This window comes from Lampetra planeri, chromosome 20 (genome assembly GCF_965212315.1).
Source record: "Lampetra planeri chromosome 20, kcLamPlan1.2.h2, whole genome shotgun sequence".
Taxonomy (NCBI): Eukaryota; Metazoa; Chordata; class Hyperoartia; order Petromyzontiformes; family Petromyzontidae; genus Lampetra; species Lampetra planeri.
In genome coordinates this window covers 5183481-5204120 of record NC_136126.1, presented here as the reverse complement: position 1 = coordinate 5204120, position 20640 = coordinate 5183481, and the positions used below count along the sequence as shown (strand labels likewise).

Sequence of the window (20640 nt, the reverse complement as noted above, 5' to 3'; positions counted from 1 at the left end):
GCTAAGCTCCGCCTCTCTCCCGATAAGCTCCGCCTCTCTCCCGATAAGCCCCGCCTTACACCGCGTGACCCCGCTCCGCCCCCGTGGCCCCGCCCCCACCCGCGTAACCCCGCCCCCACCTCGTGGCCACGCCCCCTACCGCTGTAGCCCCGCCCCCTACCGCCGTAGCCCCGCCCAGCCCCGTGTAGCCTCGCCCCTATCACCGTAGCCCCGCCCAGCCCGCGTAGCCCCGCCCCCTACCGCCGTAGCCCCGCCCAATACACCCCGAGTCTCCGCCCCCTCGCCGAGCCCCTTACTTTTTCTTGGAGCGGCCGCCTCGAGTTGGCGTCGCTCAGTTTCGTCGTCGTGAAAACAACTGCAGCTTTGGCCAGCGCCTTCCCTCTCTCTCTCTCGCCAGCTCTCGTCGCGTTCCCCCCCCACGGGAGCGAAGCCTTGATGGGCGCGCAGCGTCCTTAACAAGTGAGCGCACGCAACTTGAGGGTTTATTATTGTGAGTTCGTAGTCGCGTCAGTGGTTGGCGGCGGCCGCGGCCTAAAGCGCGCGTCGAGTCGAGGCGCTGTCAACGCGGGGCCCCCATTCATTCCTATGGGGGGTGGCATTGGGAGTGAGGGCCCCAGCGGGCCCCCGCGAGATGAGGGGGGCAAGGAGCCCCCCCTCCTCGGTGTCTTGAGGGATGAGAGCCCCATGCGATGCCGAGACACTTTGGCCGGGTACCGTAGCCACGAGGCCAAACGGCGGCGGGGTTCCGTTGGTGGTGGGGGGGGGAAATAGTTTAAAGTTGCGGTCGTGTGGCCGTCTTCTAGTTGATGTGTTGAAATGTACGGTTCGTGGCACGTCGCTAAAGCTGAAACCTTTGCAAAGTAATCACTCGCTATCCAGACCCAGTGAGGTTCGAATACAGTTGTACATTGTGTCGTACGTAATTGATTGAAATGTCATCGTAATTGCAGTTTCAGATGAAAATGCTGCTGTCATTGTAGATGTTAATGGCAACGAATCGCAAATCTGCTCGTATCGCAGTGTACTCTTCCTCGTTGTTACAGTAACATCACTATAGCAATGTATATATGTGTGTGTCTGTACGGAGTACGTTGTTTGTAAACGCTGGGTTTAGGTATAATTTTAGAGAACCCGGGGCCCCATTGCGTCGCTTGAGACGACGCGGGGCGAACAGTTTCCACGAACTGCCCCGTGGCCACACGACCGTGTGGAGGGCGAAACTGACTTGAGGAAGAGGCATTTGGGTGTGTGGGGGGGGGGTGGTCCTCCGGTAAATGTCGAGAAGAAGAAGCAGCGACTCTTCAAGTCGTGGTCACACTTAGACCGTGCGCGTCTTTACTGACGGCGCCGCGTTGAATGCTGTGAAATGTACGTGGTTGGGTGGGTGACTGCGTTGATTTTTGATGGGGTCGTTCAAGGTGATGTCATATGTGCAATGTCATTTATAGATGAGAGAAAAGAAATTGGTCTGCGCTTGCAGATGATGGGAGGGGACGCAACATACTGTGTTCGTAACCACCAAGCGGTGGTGTCGTACGTTTTGACCGAGGAAATATTTTTTTTAAAACTTAAGATGTGTGGTTTGAGATTTCAAACATAAGTTTTAAGCTTTGGGAATGAGAAAAGGTTTAAAGTCGCAGCCAGCTTGCAGGATTACGTATATCAACACTTTTCATGTATGTGAATGGGACATGGACTTGGGTTGAAACGAGGTGGTACTAATAGCAGGATGTATTTATTTGGCAAGTAGGCTTACGACAGTCCGTGCAGCGGAGTCTGTGCTTCAAACATATGCGGGAGATCGCTCGGAGCTGTCTTACTCGTACAGCAGAAATACCCAGAAGAGGATTTGGCAAAACATCCCACAGCAAGATCCATCCAGGAAAAAAAAAATTCACTCAAATAGGCTTTTCCTGGTATCTAACATAGGATTTATTTGTTGTGTTCACAAGGAGATCAAGCGAAGCGGATTACAGCTGTGTTAGGTCAGGTCGTACATGTTTGGTTCGAATGTCAATGCAGCCATTGGTGTTTAAAATTTAAAACGACACAAATGTTGCGGACTTGGGGGCCCTCCCACGGGAATGTGTAGCAATCGTGCCAAGTGTCGATCCTGCAGTTAGCACATGCATTGTCATACAGACGTGCAGAGGGCTTGTTTTTCTTTCAGATTTGGTTTAGGAAATCATCACTTTTTTGTTTAAGATGAAGATGTTTTGTGTGCAGTGGTTAGCACACACTGCACATTGCTTTCGGCGACTGAGTTTGATATTAATTTGCGGCTCACATCAGTAGTAAGTGATGTCTAAAACGGTTGTGGGCCCCCATTTACCAACCCACACTGATGAGCATGGTGAGGTATACATCAATAATCTTTACGACAAGTACCAGTACAGCATGGGGAAACCCTTATCTAGCATTTATTTGACAAGGGCTGTAAGGTACATCAAGAACAGTGTCCTGTTTCCTGGAGTATACTGTGAGCTGCATCTGCTGGTGATATTAATTCTCGTGTGGTTTTGCCGGTGGCGTCTGGTGCACGCAGGAGTCGTGTGGTGTGCACGATGGCGTCGCGATATGGACGCACCTACAGTCGCAAGCAGCAGAGTCCCGGCGCCCCATCGCGTTTCGACGAGCTCCTGGGGTCCAAGGTATCGCCCGAGGCCGGCGGCTGGCGGGAGCGTGCGCTCGACGCCTTCACAGACGACGAGACCTCAACTCCGTCGGCGGCCACCGCCCTCGCCACCGCCGTGCCGGCGAAGCGTCGCCGCCTCGACTCGGGCGACAGCGACTCGTGCGAGGCGTCCGTAGCGGAGGCCGCGTGCCGCCCCAAGTCTCGGCGCGGGAGAGGCGGAGGGCAGCCCGCCGCCGCGGCGGCAACCCCCACCGCGTCGGGCCGTGGCAAAGCGGAGCAGAAACACGAGGCGAAGGTTCCGGGGCGAGGTCGAGGAGCCGGAGCCCACGCGGCGAAGGCGGCGGCAGCGCCGTGTGGCAGCAAGGCAGAGCGCGGTGGCGCTGGGGGCGGCGTGCAGGCGGCGAAACCGAGCGGAGAGGCGCGGCTCAAGCCTCAGCCCAAAGCCGCGGAGCCAAGCAACGGGGGTACCCAGGGCGTCGGGGACAACCCGGGGGCAAGAAAAAACTCACGATTCTCCTGCATGAAAGACATTTTTGACAGTGATGAGGAGAATGAGAATCAGAATGGCCTCTTGTCCTGGACTGATAAGTATCCGAAAGCCCTGTCAGGTTGGTGTGCTTTTAAATACGTTGCTGATGTATAATAATTGTTTAAATTTCATGATGTCAAATGTTGTGGAATTTTTATTTTGTTTATATGCTTGTAATGTTTTCCTCCGTAACTGTTTTTGTCCACAGGCAAGGGAAAGCTGTGGCATGCAGGAAAGGGCATTACTGTGGATGCAAAAAAGGATGAAAGCCCAATAGAGAAAGATAGGCCAGTCGATGATATGGAGATGACAGATGAATTAGCATTGGAGCCGGACTCTCAGACTGTCACGGAGCAGAAGCCACCTGCCATCTCTCACGAACGACCGTCGAAGACATTAGATCATACCAAAAATCTATTAGATGCAGCTCGGCAAGAAAAGGACAGTTCGTGCAATCACGTCAGTGTCGCTTTGAAATCCACTAACGTTCCGGAACACAATGCTACAAACAGCACAAGATGTAAAGTTCCAAAGTTGGAAGCAGAACAGAATCTCGCTGATGGTGAATCAGAAACGAACCTGAGCAGTGAAAGCAAAGGAACTGCCAAAAGGGGAAAAGAGAGTTCCAACACGAGCCAAACTAATTTGAAAGAACCTCCTGAAAAGCCATCCAAGAAGCCCCATGCAGGGGAAGTGGTGAAAACTGTGACTAAGGGAACTAAAGGTTCAAATGACAAAGGGTCCACGGCTGGTAAACAAAAGCCAAAGCCTGACAACTTTGCGCAAGGTGCAAATGCCGACACGGAGAAAGCGCCTGCAGCATCGAGCGCGCCTCCAAAGGCGGCCGAAACTGCTGTCGAACCAGATGAGGATCTCTCGTTCCGTGCCAGCAGTTGCCGCACGTACGGCCGTGCGGGCCGCAAATCAGACTCTCCGGTGGATGGCCTGCTCGGAGACCCAAAGCTCCCACCGCAGTCGCAGAAAGATTTGACGTGGAACCCCCAGGTGGAGGTGGCGTTTCCGAAGGCGTGCGCGAGCCGGGACCCGATCACGCTGCCCAATTCGTTCTTTTCGCCAACCGGCGTCACTCTGCAGGACGTGGGAGAGCCCCCTAAGCCGTCCACCGCCACGGGTGAGGCAGTGCGGCGTGTTTGGCATGATGTTGTTACGATGGGCCCAGGTCTTGTCTTGTATTGTTTTTGTACAACATCCCACGATTCCGAGCCACATCTAGCATCTGTGGGTGAATCATGTCTGAACCGATTCTGGGGTCCCGCGCATCACCAACCCGCACTGACCAGCATGGTGAAGTATGGTCAAACAACCCCAATGAGAAAAAAGCAGCGGATTCCTTCATTCAGCAGTTGATTGATCATGGATAATGATGATTCCATGAAAAATAATTTTGGCCAGTTGTGATAAACAACTTATGTGACCTTGGTTTACACTGACCTAGATGGGAAAAATATTTTAAACAAAAATTCCAGTTCTCGGATTTTAATGTTGTAATGCTCACGGCTTATCACAAGTAGCTAACATTTGTTATTTTGACAATTACAAAATGGTCGAATTTGACAAATTACTGAACTTTCATGGCATGTAGTGGCATAACTATCGAGTGTGCAGTCAGTGCAACTGCACCGGGGCTCACAGGTTGGAGGGGGCCCATGTGTTGTTTTATTACGCAGAGAAGGGCCTCATTTAATTGAATTCTTTGCACGAGGGCTCAAGCCAACCACATTATGCCAGCGACGTGTTTTCACGTCACGCGCACGCCGTGCCCCTGTGTGCCGTGCAGCTCCGCCGGTGGTGGCTGTCGACTCAGCCCTGGCCGTACGCAAGACGAGCGCAGGTGCAGCTGGGTCCGGCGCCGGTGGTCCCGCATCGGTGCGGGGGGTTGGCACCGCCGCTGGAGGCGCCCGCCGGCCCTCAGGCCGTGGCGGCAGCAGCAGCAAGCGGCAGGCAAAACTGGAGATGTTCGGCTTCGAGGACGACTCCGACGGAGAGGAGGGGGGCTCCAGCGAGGGGGCTGCCCCGTGCGCCGCCTACAAGATCAAGTACTTTGGCTTCGACGAGATGGTGGAGGAGGAGGGGGAGGACACACCCACAGTGGAGGTACATGGTCCCGCTTTGCTCCTTGAAATTAGTCCATGGCTTCGTCTTTTTTTTGTTGGACGCTGGTTTTAATTTTAGTGAGGTGGCAAAGCGCAAAGGGCATAACCACTGAGATCTGCAGTTTGTATTATGTACAGGTAATTTTTGGTTGTATTAATGGCCACAAATGGTCAGATGTATTCTCAGTTTTAGTGGAAGGCCATTATCTGAAATCTCTGTTACCAAAGTAATTTTAGGTAAAAGATTAAGTGATTTATTAAGTGACTAATCAAAAAATAGCCTCATTAAAAACACGAGTTTTTGTATACAGAAGTATATTAAAAAGCTAATGTTTTGGGCAGTGAACCATGTATTATAAAAAAAAAAAGAGAGAAAGAGAGCAACGTTGCGGCACAGCCCTGAGCCAACGTGGCAAAGTACAGGGGGATCGGCAACTAGGGCTCGGGAAGGCCCGGGACCATTGCCAACGATTCCCAGGTAACGCCAGAACAGCACCAATGAGTCTCGGAGCTAAGTTTGGACAATGTCAGTTATGGCTTTTTGTCAAATATTATTGAGTGTGTGCAGAGCTCGTATTAAGTACCATACGTCCCTGGGTCCCTCCGGTCATAATGATCCATTATTCAACACTGATGAAAATTACTCATGTGCTCGGACTGACGAGCTGACGCAGGCGATGCTGTAATGATATCGTGGTTAGCACACATTGAGCACCCACTGCCGTCCTCAGGTGAAGGCGAGGGGAGGTGCAGGGGACTGGTGGTGCAGCAGCACCGATGCAACCGAGGAGGCGTCGAGCACTGTGGCTGCGTCGCAGGACTCGCTGCAGAGCTCGCAGGAGAGCACGACCTCCAGAGACACCGGTTCGTGTCTTTGCAGCATGTGCTGCTTTGTCGTGGGGCGAGTGGTGTGCAGTGCGTTTTATACCGGGCAAGGCTGTTAATCTACGTCATGGGTGGTTTTAAGTAAAGGCTGTAATCCGGTCATGTGTGGCTTACGCTCAAAAATAATGCCAGCATTTCCAGAATTTTGATATTGGCACAAGACGTATGCTGCAGTTGAAGTAGCTTGCATTTGAAAACTGCCTTTTTAGCAGAATGGCTTGAAGGGTTCCCCGCCACACAAGAGTGGTTTAGAGAGCTGATTGTGTTGTTTATGCTGCGGGTGTAGACATTCTTGAATCGAGCAGCGAGGAGGGTGCTTGGTCCGCATGCTCCCGGAGCGGCAGCATTTCCAAACACAACGCCGAGAGGAAGAACGAGGACAGCAAAAAACTCATCTTTCACAGCCCCAAGAAGGTGAGGCCTCTAGAGGAAGAAACAAACCAAAACACACACACACACCATTTGTATTGTACCTCGTTTGTGTCACCAAGTTGTTAGACACAAATGTAAACCCATGTTGATGAGAGAAAAGTTACATTCAAGTTATGATCTTATTTGGCTTCCATCTTCCCTGACTACACACAACACAGCCTCATGGCAAGAAGGGCCTGGGTTCAATTCTTGATTTGGATGCTTTTCTGCGTGTAGTTTGTATTTTCTCCCCTTGGCATTGACTCATCGCCTGGCTGCTTTCCTGCTTGTCTGCAATTCCTCATGCCTCCGAGTAATTCTCACCCTCCGAGAGTCGGAGAATACTGTGAAATTACACATCGTATATATATCCTCGATGAAGATACTACGGTGTACACACCCATGGGTGCATATTGCTCGTGTTGCTGTGCTCGCGCGATGGTGCAGCCACTTGGGAAGGCGGTGTATAACGCACGGCACTGGAACCATCCCGAGGAGGAAATGAAGGCGCCTCGGCTCGACCGCGCGTCCAGCGCCCCCGTGAGTGTCTCTCGTGCGGCAACGCAACGTTCGGGTCCGCAAGCCCCCCCCCCCCGCACACTCGATAACGGCAGCGTGCGCGTCGGGAGTTGCGGCGTCGCCGGGACTCATGTCCGCCGTCTTGTCTCTTGCCCGAAGGCTTCCGTGGGGCGCGAACGAGAGAGGGAGCGCGAGAAGGAGCGCGAGCGGGGGGAGCGGAGAGGCCTTGGCGAGCTCGAGAGCCGGCGGGAGGGCGAGGCTCGGCCTGGCAAGGACGGGGAGAGACGCGCGGACGCCGCCTCCCCAGAGGGCAGCACGCGCAGGGGGGAGGAGAAGCAGCACCCAGCGGTCATTATCTCACTCGCCCTTGATTTTCTGAAATGCATCGCATCTTCTTCAATCGTCAATTTCATTGATAATTTATTTTTGTCGTGGATGGTGTTAGGTAGCGATGTTCATTTGACAAGTGTTTCTTTATACTCTGATATTGCAAATGTAGCGTATATTCACACCTAAAGCCAATGTCATTTGCACATCCAGTGACCTATCGCATCTGTGTGTTTAATATTTATTATGGCCAATTTGGCCTACAGGGTATGTTCCTCACAAGCCAGCACAAGCAATTGTATTCCCGGTCGAGATTTTGTTAATTTCTCCAAAACTTGGTATAACCATGTGGACACGATGTCTTTTCACCGAAAAGAGTCATGAAGTATATATTTCCACACCGATTGGTAGAGGCACATTTAATTGCTGGTGGTGCCATAGCCAAAGGAGTGAAAATTCTCCCTATCACGGATATGGAGCGATGAAATTGGCTTTATTGCAGTAGCTATACAGAATTTGTTTTTCCATCGCAAGGCCACCGGAGGTGCAAACGTCTTGGCGAGTTCTGCATCCGGCATCGGATAGATCGTGACGAATTATTATGGTGCCATAATAAGTGCGAAATGGACTCAATAAGAAAAGCCACAGCACCTTCATCTGTGGGCAGTGGCTGCGTGGAGCTGTCGACTAACCCCACCGGCTGTGCGGCCGCTCCAGGAGGCGACTGCTCCGCACGGCAACGCCGAGCAGGTGGGAACGGTGCCCAGCGGCGGCAAGACCGAGCAGGGCGAGGGTTCCGTGTTCAAGGAGCCGCCACCGCCGCCACCCGCACGCCTCCGGCGCATCGCCTGGCCCAGCCAGGACTCTGACGAGGGCGTCTCCTCCCTCAAGTGCCACAAGGAAGACAAGGAGGTGAGGGGGGGAAGGCGCGCGCACGCGTGGCACTGACGAGAGAGAGACGGGTCTCCTCCGAGAGCCTGACTCTTGTTTTGGGCAATGCAAGTAGTATTCTCGTCGTAAATAATGTTAACCCTTTCCCGTTCCGGTTGACATACGTGTACGTCATCAGTTTTTCTTCTAATTCCGAACGGAATGGAATTGATTTCGAACAGAATCGGAAGTAAAAAGTCATGCGGGAGGGCGTGTAGCACAGTTTTGGCGCCAGCTATCATGGAGCTTAAATGTATTTAAAAGCAGCAGCACTATTCCTCGAAATAAAAGAGCGCTAACCGTTTGCGTGTTCCAAGATTCAGCAGTGAACGGGACCCACCCTGCAATTTGCAGACATCTTGGAACGGGAAAGTGTTAAATATGTGCTGCCTGTCCATTCTACAATTGCATGTGTGGCCATGTGACTGTATGAAGTCACGAGGCAAATGACGATGCTCTTTTGGTTTGTCTATCTTAAATATTTGGCGTGTACCGATTTAATCCCCCTCCCACCCTCCACCGATTTGGGGTTGCGATTTGCAGATTCACTTGTCTCGTTTTCGCAGCCTTTGTATTGTTTGTTATTACGGCTTTTGTAGTATTTGTTCGCTCCATTAGCCTAAATATTACACCATTTCCTTTACATATAATTTACATACATTGTAAATGTTTTTCATCTGTACAATCATTGCGTATATTGTGATGGAGAAAAATTGCTTTTAAATTATGAATCAATGCACTGTTACTTGCCTAACTTGTACGATACGAGAGGGCAGCCCGTCCTACAAGTTGGGGTTATCTTCCCCATCGGCTCGGGTCCCCGTTTCAGCTCGGTCTCAAATCCATTCTTACCTCCTCCAATCATTCATTCTCATCTTAGCTCATCCAATCACGCATTCCTCATTCATACTCATTAACCCAATCTCATTCTCCATTCAATCAGTCATTCTCATTCTTGCATCAAACATTCCACTAGGCTCTCTGATGCTCCCATATGATTTCCGGCAGGCCCAACCATTGCTAGGGATGCCTATTGCTCGGCTGATGGTTGGTCAGCACACATTTGATCTTTTAGTCTACATAAGTATGTAAGCATTCCATGATTTTGAAAGTTGTGGTCCACATGAGCACGTTTTTTGTTTCGCTCCCTTAACCCAGCAAAGAAAGGTCGTAGAAAAAAAAAAGTTGTCTGCTTGCATGTGGGTTTTCAATCAATACCAAATCTATATATGTAGCCTCAAAAATATGGATTTGTATAAGGTTTGTTCAAAGTGGCACATACCGACATAAAGACATACAACAGAAGAATTGTTTAAATATAGCGACCGTATCAATCTGATTATGTATAGTGAAATATGCCGTTTTATAATGTAGCTATAGTATGGTATATTCAAGTTGTTTACTGGCAATCTCTCGGACATAACTGGAAGGTGCCTTAAGCTAGTTGTGTAATCTAGCACTACGGATGCATGGGTAGGTAGCTCACGTGATTTTGTGTAATTCCCAATCCCTCTGGGTCGCATGGTGCCCAGATGCTGGAAATAAGCAACCAGGTTCATGACCCCATCTCTGCAGATACTGGAATATATTATCCCTTTTTATATGCACGATTGGTTTTCTCCGGGAATTATATTTGCCTCCCACACACAGAACACTTCTTAAAATAGAATTGACCAAACATGTAAATCCAGGAACCTCCTGGAGGAGTATTGAGACATTATTTTATTTAAATAGAACTTCAAGCCAAGGTGGCTTGAATTTATTGCGCCTTGCCCTCCTTGTAATGTGCACCCCCTCCCCCCCCCACAATGCACAGCTGTACACGGTGGTGCGGCAGGTAAAGCACTTCAACGAGGTACTGGAGTTCGGAGAGACGCAGGAGTACACGGACGACGTCGAGTACTTGATGAGCGGACTCAAGCCACGACAGCCTCTCAGCACCCGCTGCCTCAGGTCGGCCCAACGCCACCGCATGCATCATCCCACCACTGGCGCTCAGCCTTGCGACCATTGAAGTGGACTTGTGTCTCCACAGACCAGGAGTGTGCAGCCTTTTTTCAAAGTGGGGGGGGCCATGATACGGATCTCTTAGCACTCCCCCCGCCCCCCCGCCGCGTGACGTCAAATTAGCGAGGGGGGGGGCATCACGTTTGACAACTGCAACGTCAGCGTTCGTGAACGGCGGTGGGCGTCATAGCTTGCGCGCAGTGAACAGCCCCGCTGAGTCGTTTGCAGAGCTTTCGCGGACTCCTGCTGCTCATGGGTCAGGAACGGCCCCACATGACCTTGGGTTACGCAGCCTGACTTTAGATGCATGTGTAGGGGGATTGTGACGCAAAACGATTTATTGTCTCCCTATTATAAACATACATCTGCCTGCCCACCGTACCTCTCTTCATTATTGACAACTTGCAGCTCCGCACACGGCAGATGCCTGCGCAGCGTGACTCACGACCTCCTCTTGATACCAAGATCCAGGATGGTCATGTCTATGCGCCGCTTCTCGGTGGCAGCCGCAACAGTCTGGAACGCCATCCCTCTGCACATTCGCAGCATCACCTTAATCGCCTCCTTCAAGAGAGACTTAAAAACTCACCTCTATAACCAGGCGCTTTTGAGCGACTCTGAGCTTGGCTCCGCGCCTCTGAGTTGTGGCTGTTATGTCCGCAAATTTGCGCGCGTTATAAATTGCATTATTATTATTGTTGTGGATGAGTGATTCAGACTGCTTTGTGTCGAAGCACTTAATCTGTTTAGTGTTCGACATGAGGTATATTAAATTATTTTCGCTATTGTATGAGATGTAAGGGGCAACTTGGCTGGATTGCAGAAGTGCAAGCTGACAATACTTTACCACCAATGTTAATATCCTCCTGTAACTGAAATATAGAGACTTCGAAAAAGAATTGCATTTTTTTATGCTTTCCAACTCAGGTTTTATGAATTAGCCCCGTTTGTAACATGAGGGCACTGATGTGTAAACTAATACAAACAAAACTTGAATATCAAATTGTGTTGTTCTGAGGGACTTATTGAAAGGAGTGCCCAAAATCAAGATTAGTGGACTATTTACTCCTCTGCAAATGCATTTTTCCCTGAGTCAGCTACCTCTATTGAACTTCCATACTGCTAATTAAATACTTTCAAAGACAAATGCACATTGAAAAGTGTTACATAATCCACACCCATGCATGATTTTTCAGAACTTTTTTTTTCACATTTAAAAGGCTGGATGTTTTAATCGATTTCTGCTAATATTTTTGTAATGTGCCCTGCAGTGTGATCAGCCTGGCCATGAAATGCGCAATGCCTGGCTTCCGCATGCATCTCCGTGCTCACGGCCAGGTGGCCAAGGTGTTCAAGCTGCTCATCGACGCGCAGGAGAATCAGGTAACCCGCGTCCGTACCCTCGGCCGGGTAACCTCCCATGGTTTCCGCGTTTTTATTTTCTGGTGTTACAAAGCACATAAGCACGACCCTTTTGGTCAATCCAGTGCTGTAGGAGGACAGCCACAATGCGGCGCAGTGCATGGGCGTTATTTTACCGCGCTTGCCGCTGGTCACTGCGGCCTTGTGGAGATGGACGTTGGAGCGGAATGCAAGGCAACAATAGATTTTGCTGCACTGCCTTTTGCTGACAATGTGGCCCCACAGCAACCTACAGCACCTGTTTTATGCATGGCGGTCGCCCATCCAAGCACTGCCTGGGCTCAACCTTGCGTAGCTTTCAATTTCCACTGAGATTGGGTGCATCATGGTCGATTTGGTTGTCGGCGAAAGAGCAGAGCATGATCTAAAATAAGACTCGATCCAAAAACAATAACTGCCTGTGTCTCTGGCTGGCCATCACAAGATCTTAGGGCTTCGTTAGCGAAACAATAAAAAAACTATAAAAAAAAGCACGGTCAAGCGTGCCGGGGTGATGTCAATATGGCGTCACTCCTCGTTCTATTTTTATGAAATCATTGCAATGACGTCATTATAAGGTGGCTGAACGATAATAATTGTTTCCATTAAGCTGAAGGAGACCGAGCGATAGCATTGTCTTGTGCCAGCTGCTAGGTGGATTGATACATGGGAGGGACCACTTGAGATGGCGACAGCTTTGGGGGGAGGCCTTTATTCAGCGGTAAATTGATCTTGGCTCATGATAAATCTCCACACTTGGTTCAGACAGGTATTAGCCATGTAATGAGGCATTTATTGATTAATTAAAATTGACTTTTGTACTCGCAATAAATGCATGAAATTGTGACGACGAGAATTAATTATTTACGATCCATACAAAGTGTATGCAAATGATATACTCGTGTTGAATTTAAGTTTAATGGAGCAGACAAAACTGTACAAATGATGCATTTGAAAATGAAAACAAGTTTAAAACATGACAAATCAGTTTGCATTGAATTGTGACATCTTCAACACACCTCATTACCTGCCTCCCAGCGATGCTTTAACCTCGCGTATGACCGCCCATGACACAGCCAATGGCAGTTATGTTCATGTATTTGCTCTGGCCGTCTGTAATGGGTTGCAGTAAGCCTCTGTAAGATGATCCTATACGGGCAAAACTTTTCCGTAGAAAGTTTGGTCGCTCTTGGGGACTTGACCAATTGAAAAAAGATGAAAAATTTATTAAACAGTTGACCAAAATCTGGAGACGAAAATGAGAGCAAAATGGCACTTTGTAAATATGCAAATGTGTTTCGCACAGACAGTTATGCCCCTGTATGCCACTGTACCATTCTTGTTCTGTTGTAATGTGCACCGATGCCCACTTTATTGAGGGCGATATTGGCACGTAAAATAAAGATTGATTCAGTTACCCGTCAGCTTTTATAATACCATTTATACACTTCCAAATACAAACGCATGTGGGAAAGCCATACAGGAACCATGCATGTTCGTGGTTTTTCTTCCCCCTTCTTTGGCTTGTGTTTGGCTTGTGTTTGCTTTGAAATTGACATTTTCCGTTCTGTCACCCCTTGACGCCTCGCACGCTGCGCCGCGACCGTCGCGACACAGAACCTGGCACTGTGCACGGCCGCCCTCATGTACGTGCTGAGCCGCGACCGACTCAACATGGACCTGGACCGCGGCTGCCTGGAGCTACTCATCCGCCTGCTGGAGATGGAGGGTGGTGGGGCCGGAGGGACGGCCGAGGAAGATGCGGGCGGGAGGAAGGGAGCAGTGGCGGGTGCGGGGGGGGCGGCGGCGGCGGCAGCTCGCGCAGCCGACATCCGCGAGGGCGACCGACTCCGGGAGAGGATCCGCAAGCTGTGCGAGAAGGTGCACAACCGCCACCTGGACCTGGAGAACATGACGGTGAGAGTCGGAGCCAGAGATCCTCGCAAGCGTGTCCGCTCTGTGGATCTTAAAACTAAACAAATTTTTTTTTACCAGGTGTGTGTGTGTGTATGTTGTATGTATGTGGTGGGGAGCGGTAGTGTAGCAGTTACAAACCTGGCGACCCGGGTTCAATTACCACTCACGGCCAACACCAGTGACGATTATCTGAACCGGTCCTGGGCCTCCCCTAGGTCGACTCGGCCTCAAATGAGTACCTAGTGCGATGTGTAAACATCGCCACTGGGGAGACAAAGGCGACTGGACGTGGTGTTGGCCACCCACCCCCTCGCGTGCCGTGCCGGCCTTCATAAGTGTTCGCTAAAGGCACTTGCCCCTACAGTCTGTTAAGGCTATACGGGGGATCTTTGTTTTTTTTGTATATTGAACTTCTTTTGCGTCGTACATAGCCATCTATGCAAATGGGAGGTGCAGGTAAAGCCCACTGAGCTATGTAGCTCTTTTTCAGAAGCGACCTGGCCACAAAGGTTAGCTCAACAAAGTGACTTATCGTGTGGAAATGTAGAGCAGCCAATTACTCTAAACGCATGTCGATTCTACTTGTGGACCACGGGGAGAATGAACATGCAAACTCCAAATATACAGGAGTCAATGTTGGGATGAACCCACAACCTCCTGCATACCAGACAAGGGAGTTAACATCTCGCCACTTGTGACTGTCATCAAATTCATGTTTTGAGACCCGGGTAGTGATTTTTTTGCACCTTTTTTTTACATCTCTGCTAAATGAAAAAGGAATTCTGTTGATGGTAGTTATTGATTTAATGTACCTCTCCACGCTATTGATTAAATTTGTTGTATGGTGTATTAAGAAAGACTGAATTTAAAACAGTATAAAAATATACTTATTTCATTGGCCATTAAAATAGGCATTTAACTGTGAACATCCCTCACGATTTCAAGAATTGTCGCAGTTTGGAGTCGCACGATAATTCAAGAATTAGTTATTTGTATGTACGATGTCTGTTGTACTGTCGTACCATTTAATTTCTGTCTTTCTCACACAAATTTTCTTTGTCATTCCGTCCGTTGCTGACCATGAACCTCATGGAATATTTGCATAAAATGTTAATAAACCAAGTATAATCAATACAATCGATTCTTTAAACGAACTGTGATCGTAGGAATTGATATTAACGAGAATATGAATTATTACACGCCTGGTTTAAAACGAGCCGATCACAGTCACGGTGAAAGTGGTCGTGATTACGTCCGATTACGGAGCCGCCAACACATCTAAACCTTGCTGCCCTGGACACCCGATGTGCGTCTGACGACGGTGCAGACAGGACACTTGGCCATGGAGACCCTGCTTTCACTCACCTCCCGGCGCGCGGGAGACTGGTTTAAAGAGGAACTCCGCCTCCTCGGAGGGCTCGACCACATAGTGGACAAAGGTATCGCGTCGCCGATGAAATGTTAACATGGGGCCGGCGGGGCTTTTTGCGCACTTTTTTGTCACGGGTGTTTGCGGTGTCGGGGGTCACGGCCTCTCGCCCAATTGTTTGCATTGCCCCCCCACCACCACCCCCACAGTGGCGGACTGCGCCGAGAAGCTCAGAAGCGCGGACCGTGCGGCGGAGGAGAAGCTGGTGGATTCCCTCCGGGGTGCCGAGCGGTGCCTGCGAGTCCTCGAGAGCGTACGTGTTGGATGGGGGGGCGTCCCTTCTGCCGGCGTTTTTTCTCACTCTACACGCCGCACCCGTTGGGTTGAAAGTGGCGGTGTGTGTTAGCGGTGCGGCGGGGGGGGGGGGTACCACCGCTTTGCTTGTTTGTGAACTGTGGTGTCTCCCACAGGTGACCGTGCACAATCCGGAGAATCAGGGATACCTGATTGCGTACCAGGACTCGCAGCTCATTGTCTCCACAGCCCGGTACGTTCGAACGTTCATATTTTATGCGTTGCAGCCAATGCAGGAGGCAGTGGTGTACAACATGGCCTGTGATTTTAAGGATTTGGCGATTGTAGCGACCAAAACAAAACGCGCAAGCTTGCTCGACGATCAATGCTTGCGCATTGAGATTCAGCCGTTTAGGAAGGTTAATTTCCTTGTGTTGTGGAAATGGTGCGCATGACTGCAATGCACTCATTCAGCAGCAATGTACGTATGCTGTGGAATTGCACACGGGAGCATTTTTCGGAAAGCATATCTCTCCTGACTTCACACCATTAACACAGAACCTGAACCCAATGGAAGGAGTCACTCAGGATGACAAAAACAGTACACACACACACAGGGGTTGGAAGGAGGAAAAATGTGAGTGGTAGAGTTTTTTTCCGAGACCAAGGTGCTCTGCAAACCTTCGGGCTATTATCAACGGTTTGTTCATCTAGCCATCCAGATATATAAACATAGACATAACTTCAACCGAGAAGATGGATACAAATTGAGCAATCATTGGAAGGATGTTATTAACTAGGTAAAACCTTAACTGCTTTATGGTGTTGCCTTCATATCCGCATCTCCAGTTTCTTCAGCCTCCCACTCCCAGCCCCGCCCACTTTTGCCTTACTCGTTTCCTAATCCCTCGAGCAGCGCCCCACTCCCCCTACCCCACACCCCCCTCTCTATCTCTCCTCACTGGCTCCTCCCCCCTCTCTTACCTATATAGCTTCTTGTCACAGCAGCCCTTTTGCCCACTTCAGAAATTGTTTCTTGCTGTGGTTGTCCCACCTGATGACGGACGCTTGTGTTGCGCCCAAAACGTCGATTACATTTATTTTATTTTATAATTACGTGACTTTACCGAAATAACCAAAGAGTATGGATCCCTGCAGTCACGAAAGCTTCAAATCTAGATTGGTAGAGAGTTGTTTATCAGTTCTTGATTTTTTTTATAATAATTTACAAATCGATTATCGATTCCGCTAACCAATCCAATCTAATTTTAGTAATGATCCATTACTAATTGGCACGTGTTTTAAATTGCCCTGCATGGCGCGCTCCAATATAATGAGTCAAAAGACAGCCCATTCCAAAGAGAATATATATATAAGTACTAGCTTCTTTGCCCGTCCTAGGACGGAAGCTGTAATATTTACGAAAAAATTAAGCAGAGTATAATTGTGTCTTGTGTAAATTTAATGGCAGTGAATCTTGCACAAAACGTCATAAAACACCTCGCTTCATGTCACTGTAGCACTGTATATAACTGACCTTCAATTTGTTCAAATTCACTGCTCTGATACTTTATTCTCTTCTGCTTTCGGTCGCTGGGGTTGAAATAAATTGGAAATCGATACAAGATCTGGAAAATTACCGATGTCTATTTTACCATAATGTAAAAGCATAAATTAGACTTACCTGTTGTCTCAAGTGCTGAAGAAATAAAGACACCAAATCCACTTTGTTGCTGCGTAGAATTATTTATTAGATTCACTTTCAATAAAGAAACGTCAAACTTAAAGCGAATTTGCAAAAAAAAATATTTCCGCTTGACCTTCTGCGCGAGTGTAAAAATCCACTCGCTCATGAATATTAATGACGGGGGGGGGGGGGTGCAGCATGTGGAGTGATGTCACGCGCGGGACACACAGACATTCTTGGCTCATTATAGTAGTAATATGTGTATATAAAATACATTTACAGCCCATTGTCAGTCAACTGCTGGATGAAGGCCTCTTTAAGCTCGAATATGTGTGTTTGAATACTTGGTTACACTGGTTACAGTTGGTAAACTAATAATCACGTTATTCGTATCGATAATGCAAACAAATTGATATTGAAAAAAACATCCTGTGGATGTCTGTTCTATGGGGAAATGGTCCAGTGTTTTGTACACTGCACTCCAAACCGGGCAACCTGGATTCAGCTCCCGGCCATTTGAATAATATTGGGGCAATTTGTGAGAATTGGTCTGGTCTCTTCATAGTCAACTTGGCTGGTGCGGGGGTGTAAGCACCAGCACTGGGTAGACAATGGTGTCCTGGTGTGGTGCCGCTAACAGCACCCTCAGTAGGTGGTCATCAACAGCCCTTGCCGAAACAACCTTGCAATTAGTATACGGGGGGATCTCTGTCCCCGGTGTCCGTACGCAGAGTTCTGGGCCTGTGCGAGGTATTGCTGCTGCGGAAAGAGAGAGCGGAGACAAGGAATGAAGAGGGGACCGTGAACAATGCTGGCGCGGAGTGGAGTCCCCTGCTCAAAGCCCTCGAGGGTTGCCTGCGCGCATCGTTCGGGGTGCTCCTCAACCTGACGCACGACAACGGTACGTCACGCCCGCACGATTTGCCGTGCCACGTGACGGCCGGCACGCCGGGCACAACGTGATGCGTGGCCCTGGGATGGGGCCACGAAATATGCTGCATGTTTCCAGTGATTGTGGTCTGGAAGGACCTGTACAAACAATAACACTGTTTAAATTTCGATTGTGACTGCAGGGATTCATATTCTTGGTTCTTTCGGTAAAATCACGTAGAAGGGAAATAATAAAATAATCAAAATTAAACATAATAAACGTCGTGAGAATTATATTTTATTGCTTTATTTTTATTATTTTATTATTTCCCTTCTACGTGACTTTACCGAAAGAACCAAGAATATAATAACACTGTTTGCTCACATAAGATTGATAGTTAATATTTTATTTGTTTCTAATGATTGGGTCTGGAAGGACCCATACAATCAATATAGCTGTATGTTTGCTCACATAAGATGGTATGTTAAATAAGTTTACGTAATAAGATGTAAATTTCTCTTGTACGTGGGTATCCAAAACACCGCATTGGGTCAGTCTCTTGGACTCTAGGCCTACATTATAGGATTAAACTATTCTTACAATAAACTGCGTGAAGCTGTTTGAAATTGGAACTGCAAAGCTGTGATCGTCCAAAATTTTAAATGGAGTGCCTCCTTAGAAATCTGTAGTGGTTGGGATGTGAGTGTGGCGGTGTTATCACATGTAACCCTGATCCAACTGTTTACCTTATCTGTGCCTGGAGCTTGTCACGAGGTTTGGAGGGCTGTTTAAACAGGCCTTGTGTTCGTGGTCAAATTCTGGAAAATAGGGAAATTGTTGAGAGAAAAGTCAACTTTTTAGTCTGCACAGCTTTATTTAGATGTAATGCCTATGTCAGTTCCTCATTCGTTTGACCAAACATGGAAGCCAATTTACAAAGAATTCAAACCACACTTAAGATTGCTCTATGAGAATGAGCTTAAAGTTATAAATAATCCCAAAAAATCAAATAGCTCTCATACGTACACGCTAGGGTTGTGTTGTGTCATGGGCTGGTCGACACAAGTTAAACTTCAACAATGAGAAATAAACAGTCGAGCATGCCACGATTGCACTCTCACGATAATGTTGCAGTGACCCTGCTTCCATTCACTAGTCAGTGTAGTGACGTCACCATGGCCTGATACTGGTAGGAACCTCCTGGTTACACCAGCCCACAGGGGATTATTGTGTCCGTCCGTCGTGCATCAAAAAATGGGAGGGGTGGGGCTGGGTGGAGAGGGGAGGGGCTGGGTGGAGAGGGGAGGGGCTGGGTGGGAGGGGTGGGGCTGGGTGGGAGGGGTGGGGCTGGGTGGGGAGTGGTGGGGCTGGGTGGGGAGGGGTGGGGCTGGGTGGGGAGGGGTGGGGAGGGGTGGGGAGGGGTGGGGAGGGGTGGGGCTGGGTGGGGAGGGGTGGGGCTGGGTGGGGCTGGGTGGGGCTGGGTGGGGAGGGGTGGGGCTGGGTGGGGAGGGGTGGGGCTGGGTGGGGAGGGGTGGGGCTGGGTGGGGAGGGGTGGGGCTGGGTGGGGAGGGGTGGGGAGGGGTGGGGCTGGGTGGGGAGGGGCTGGTCACCCCGTGGTGCCCTTATAAAACTCAACGTTTAACCTACTCACGCCGGCTTGTGCCCGCCCTCACAGTCGGCCATATTTGCGGAATACACCACGCCGCCGTTGACCCTGGCCATTGACCGAGCAACCCAAAGTTCCTAGCAGCTCCCTCCGCAGGAATGTGTTCTTTGCAGCACTTGGCCGTAATATTTATATATTTTTTTTCATTAGGGAAACGTCAAACTTGTCAGACAGATCTTGATACACATCCTTTGTATGGACGTACAAGAACTCTTTGTTATTTTGAATTTCGTCCATCTTTAATGCAACTGGTTGTGAATGCGATGATGCCGTGGGAAATGTGGCCTGGTGGCTCAAAAGTCAAGAGCACAGATGGCACCACTGACAGCCTGGCCTTGAAATCCAGGCAAGGTGCCTGTGATTAAGCAGGGTTCTCTAGTGTAGTGAGCTTCTAGTCTCAGCCTGGTCACCAGTGACCACATTAATTCCATCATGTCTACATTGGTTCGACACTTTGCTAAATTCCAGCTATGAGCACTAAAAATATCTGTTTTATGTCAAATTACTGTGTGCTACACAGTAATTTGACATTATTGTGTGGCAGGGTGAGTGGGAAAGTGCTGCCACCTATTATGTGGACCAGAGGTCACTAGAATGGACCTCGGAAGTAGTTCCGTGATATTTGCTTCCACGGGCCATTCTCTAACATGGAAAGCCTGCAATGCTGTCCAAGAGTTCCGAACGGATACTTTGCTTAATGACGTGACGTCTGCAGCACAATCAGGATAAAAAAATGGAGTGAAAAGGGATTTTTTTTTTTACTTTGTAGCAAAGAAGTTTCTGAGCAACCAAGGGCCATAATGCCCCCTTTTTTCGTGCGCGCTTGCAGAGTGGGGCAGCACGAAGGCGGGCGAGCAGGACCGACTCGTGGGCTCGGTACTGGGCTGCGTGCTGCACGTGCCCTCCCTCCTGCCCGCCGAGCAGCGCTTCGACATCCGCGTGCTGGTAATCCCCCCACGCCGCCACCTCCAGCCAGCCGCCCACTGCCACAGCGCAGCGCGGAACTTTATTTCCATTTTTAAAAACACGAAGCCTGGGCTGGTGTGTTTGACGGAGGGTGAAAATCTACTTTTGTTCA

The 20640-nt window shown here is 49.3% G+C and overlaps 1 protein-coding gene and 1 long non-coding RNA gene across 4 annotated transcripts in view; one reads left to right on the top strand and one right to left on the bottom strand.

Annotated features, from left to right (window-relative positions):
• Positions 1–20640, top strand: part of WAPL (WAPL cohesin release factor) — a 31314-nt gene that overhangs the window by 3328 nt on the left and 7346 nt on the right. The window contains exons 1-17 of one of the 3 annotated variants that reach the window (XM_078603366.1): positions 289–459; positions 2546–3243; positions 3373–4296; positions 4963–5279; positions 6010–6142; positions 6450–6577; positions 7022–7114; positions 7253–7441; positions 8138–8332; positions 10167–10303; positions 11629–11740; positions 13376–13675; positions 15003–15114; positions 15254–15357; positions 15515–15591; positions 17757–17926; positions 20392–20507. In XM_078603366.1, coding sequence (XP_078459492.1) covers positions 2565–3243; positions 3373–4296; positions 4963–5279; positions 6010–6142; positions 6450–6577; positions 7022–7114; positions 7253–7441; positions 8138–8332; positions 10167–10303; positions 11629–11740; positions 13376–13675; positions 15003–15114; positions 15254–15357; positions 15515–15591; positions 17757–17926; positions 20392–20507 — 3786 coding nt within the window. In that variant the 5' untranslated portion in view covers positions 289–459; positions 2546–2564. Of the gene's footprint in view, positions 1–288; positions 460–2545; positions 3244–3372; positions 4297–4962; positions 5280–6009; positions 6143–6449; positions 6578–7021; positions 7115–7252; positions 7442–8137; positions 8333–10166; positions 10304–11628; positions 11741–13375; positions 13676–15002; positions 15115–15253; positions 15358–15514; positions 15592–17756; positions 17927–20391; positions 20508–20640 lie in introns of those variants that run through there. The other 2 variants (XM_078603367.1, XM_078603368.1) reach the window with 2 other exon arrangements.
• On the bottom strand, positions 17065–19189 carry LOC144724336 (uncharacterized). The gene is made up of 2 exons (XR_013586467.1): positions 18643–19189; positions 17065–18054 (listed from the first exon to the last, which is right to left on the bottom strand). It is a non-coding gene; the product is annotated as an uncharacterized LOC144724336 (long non-coding RNA).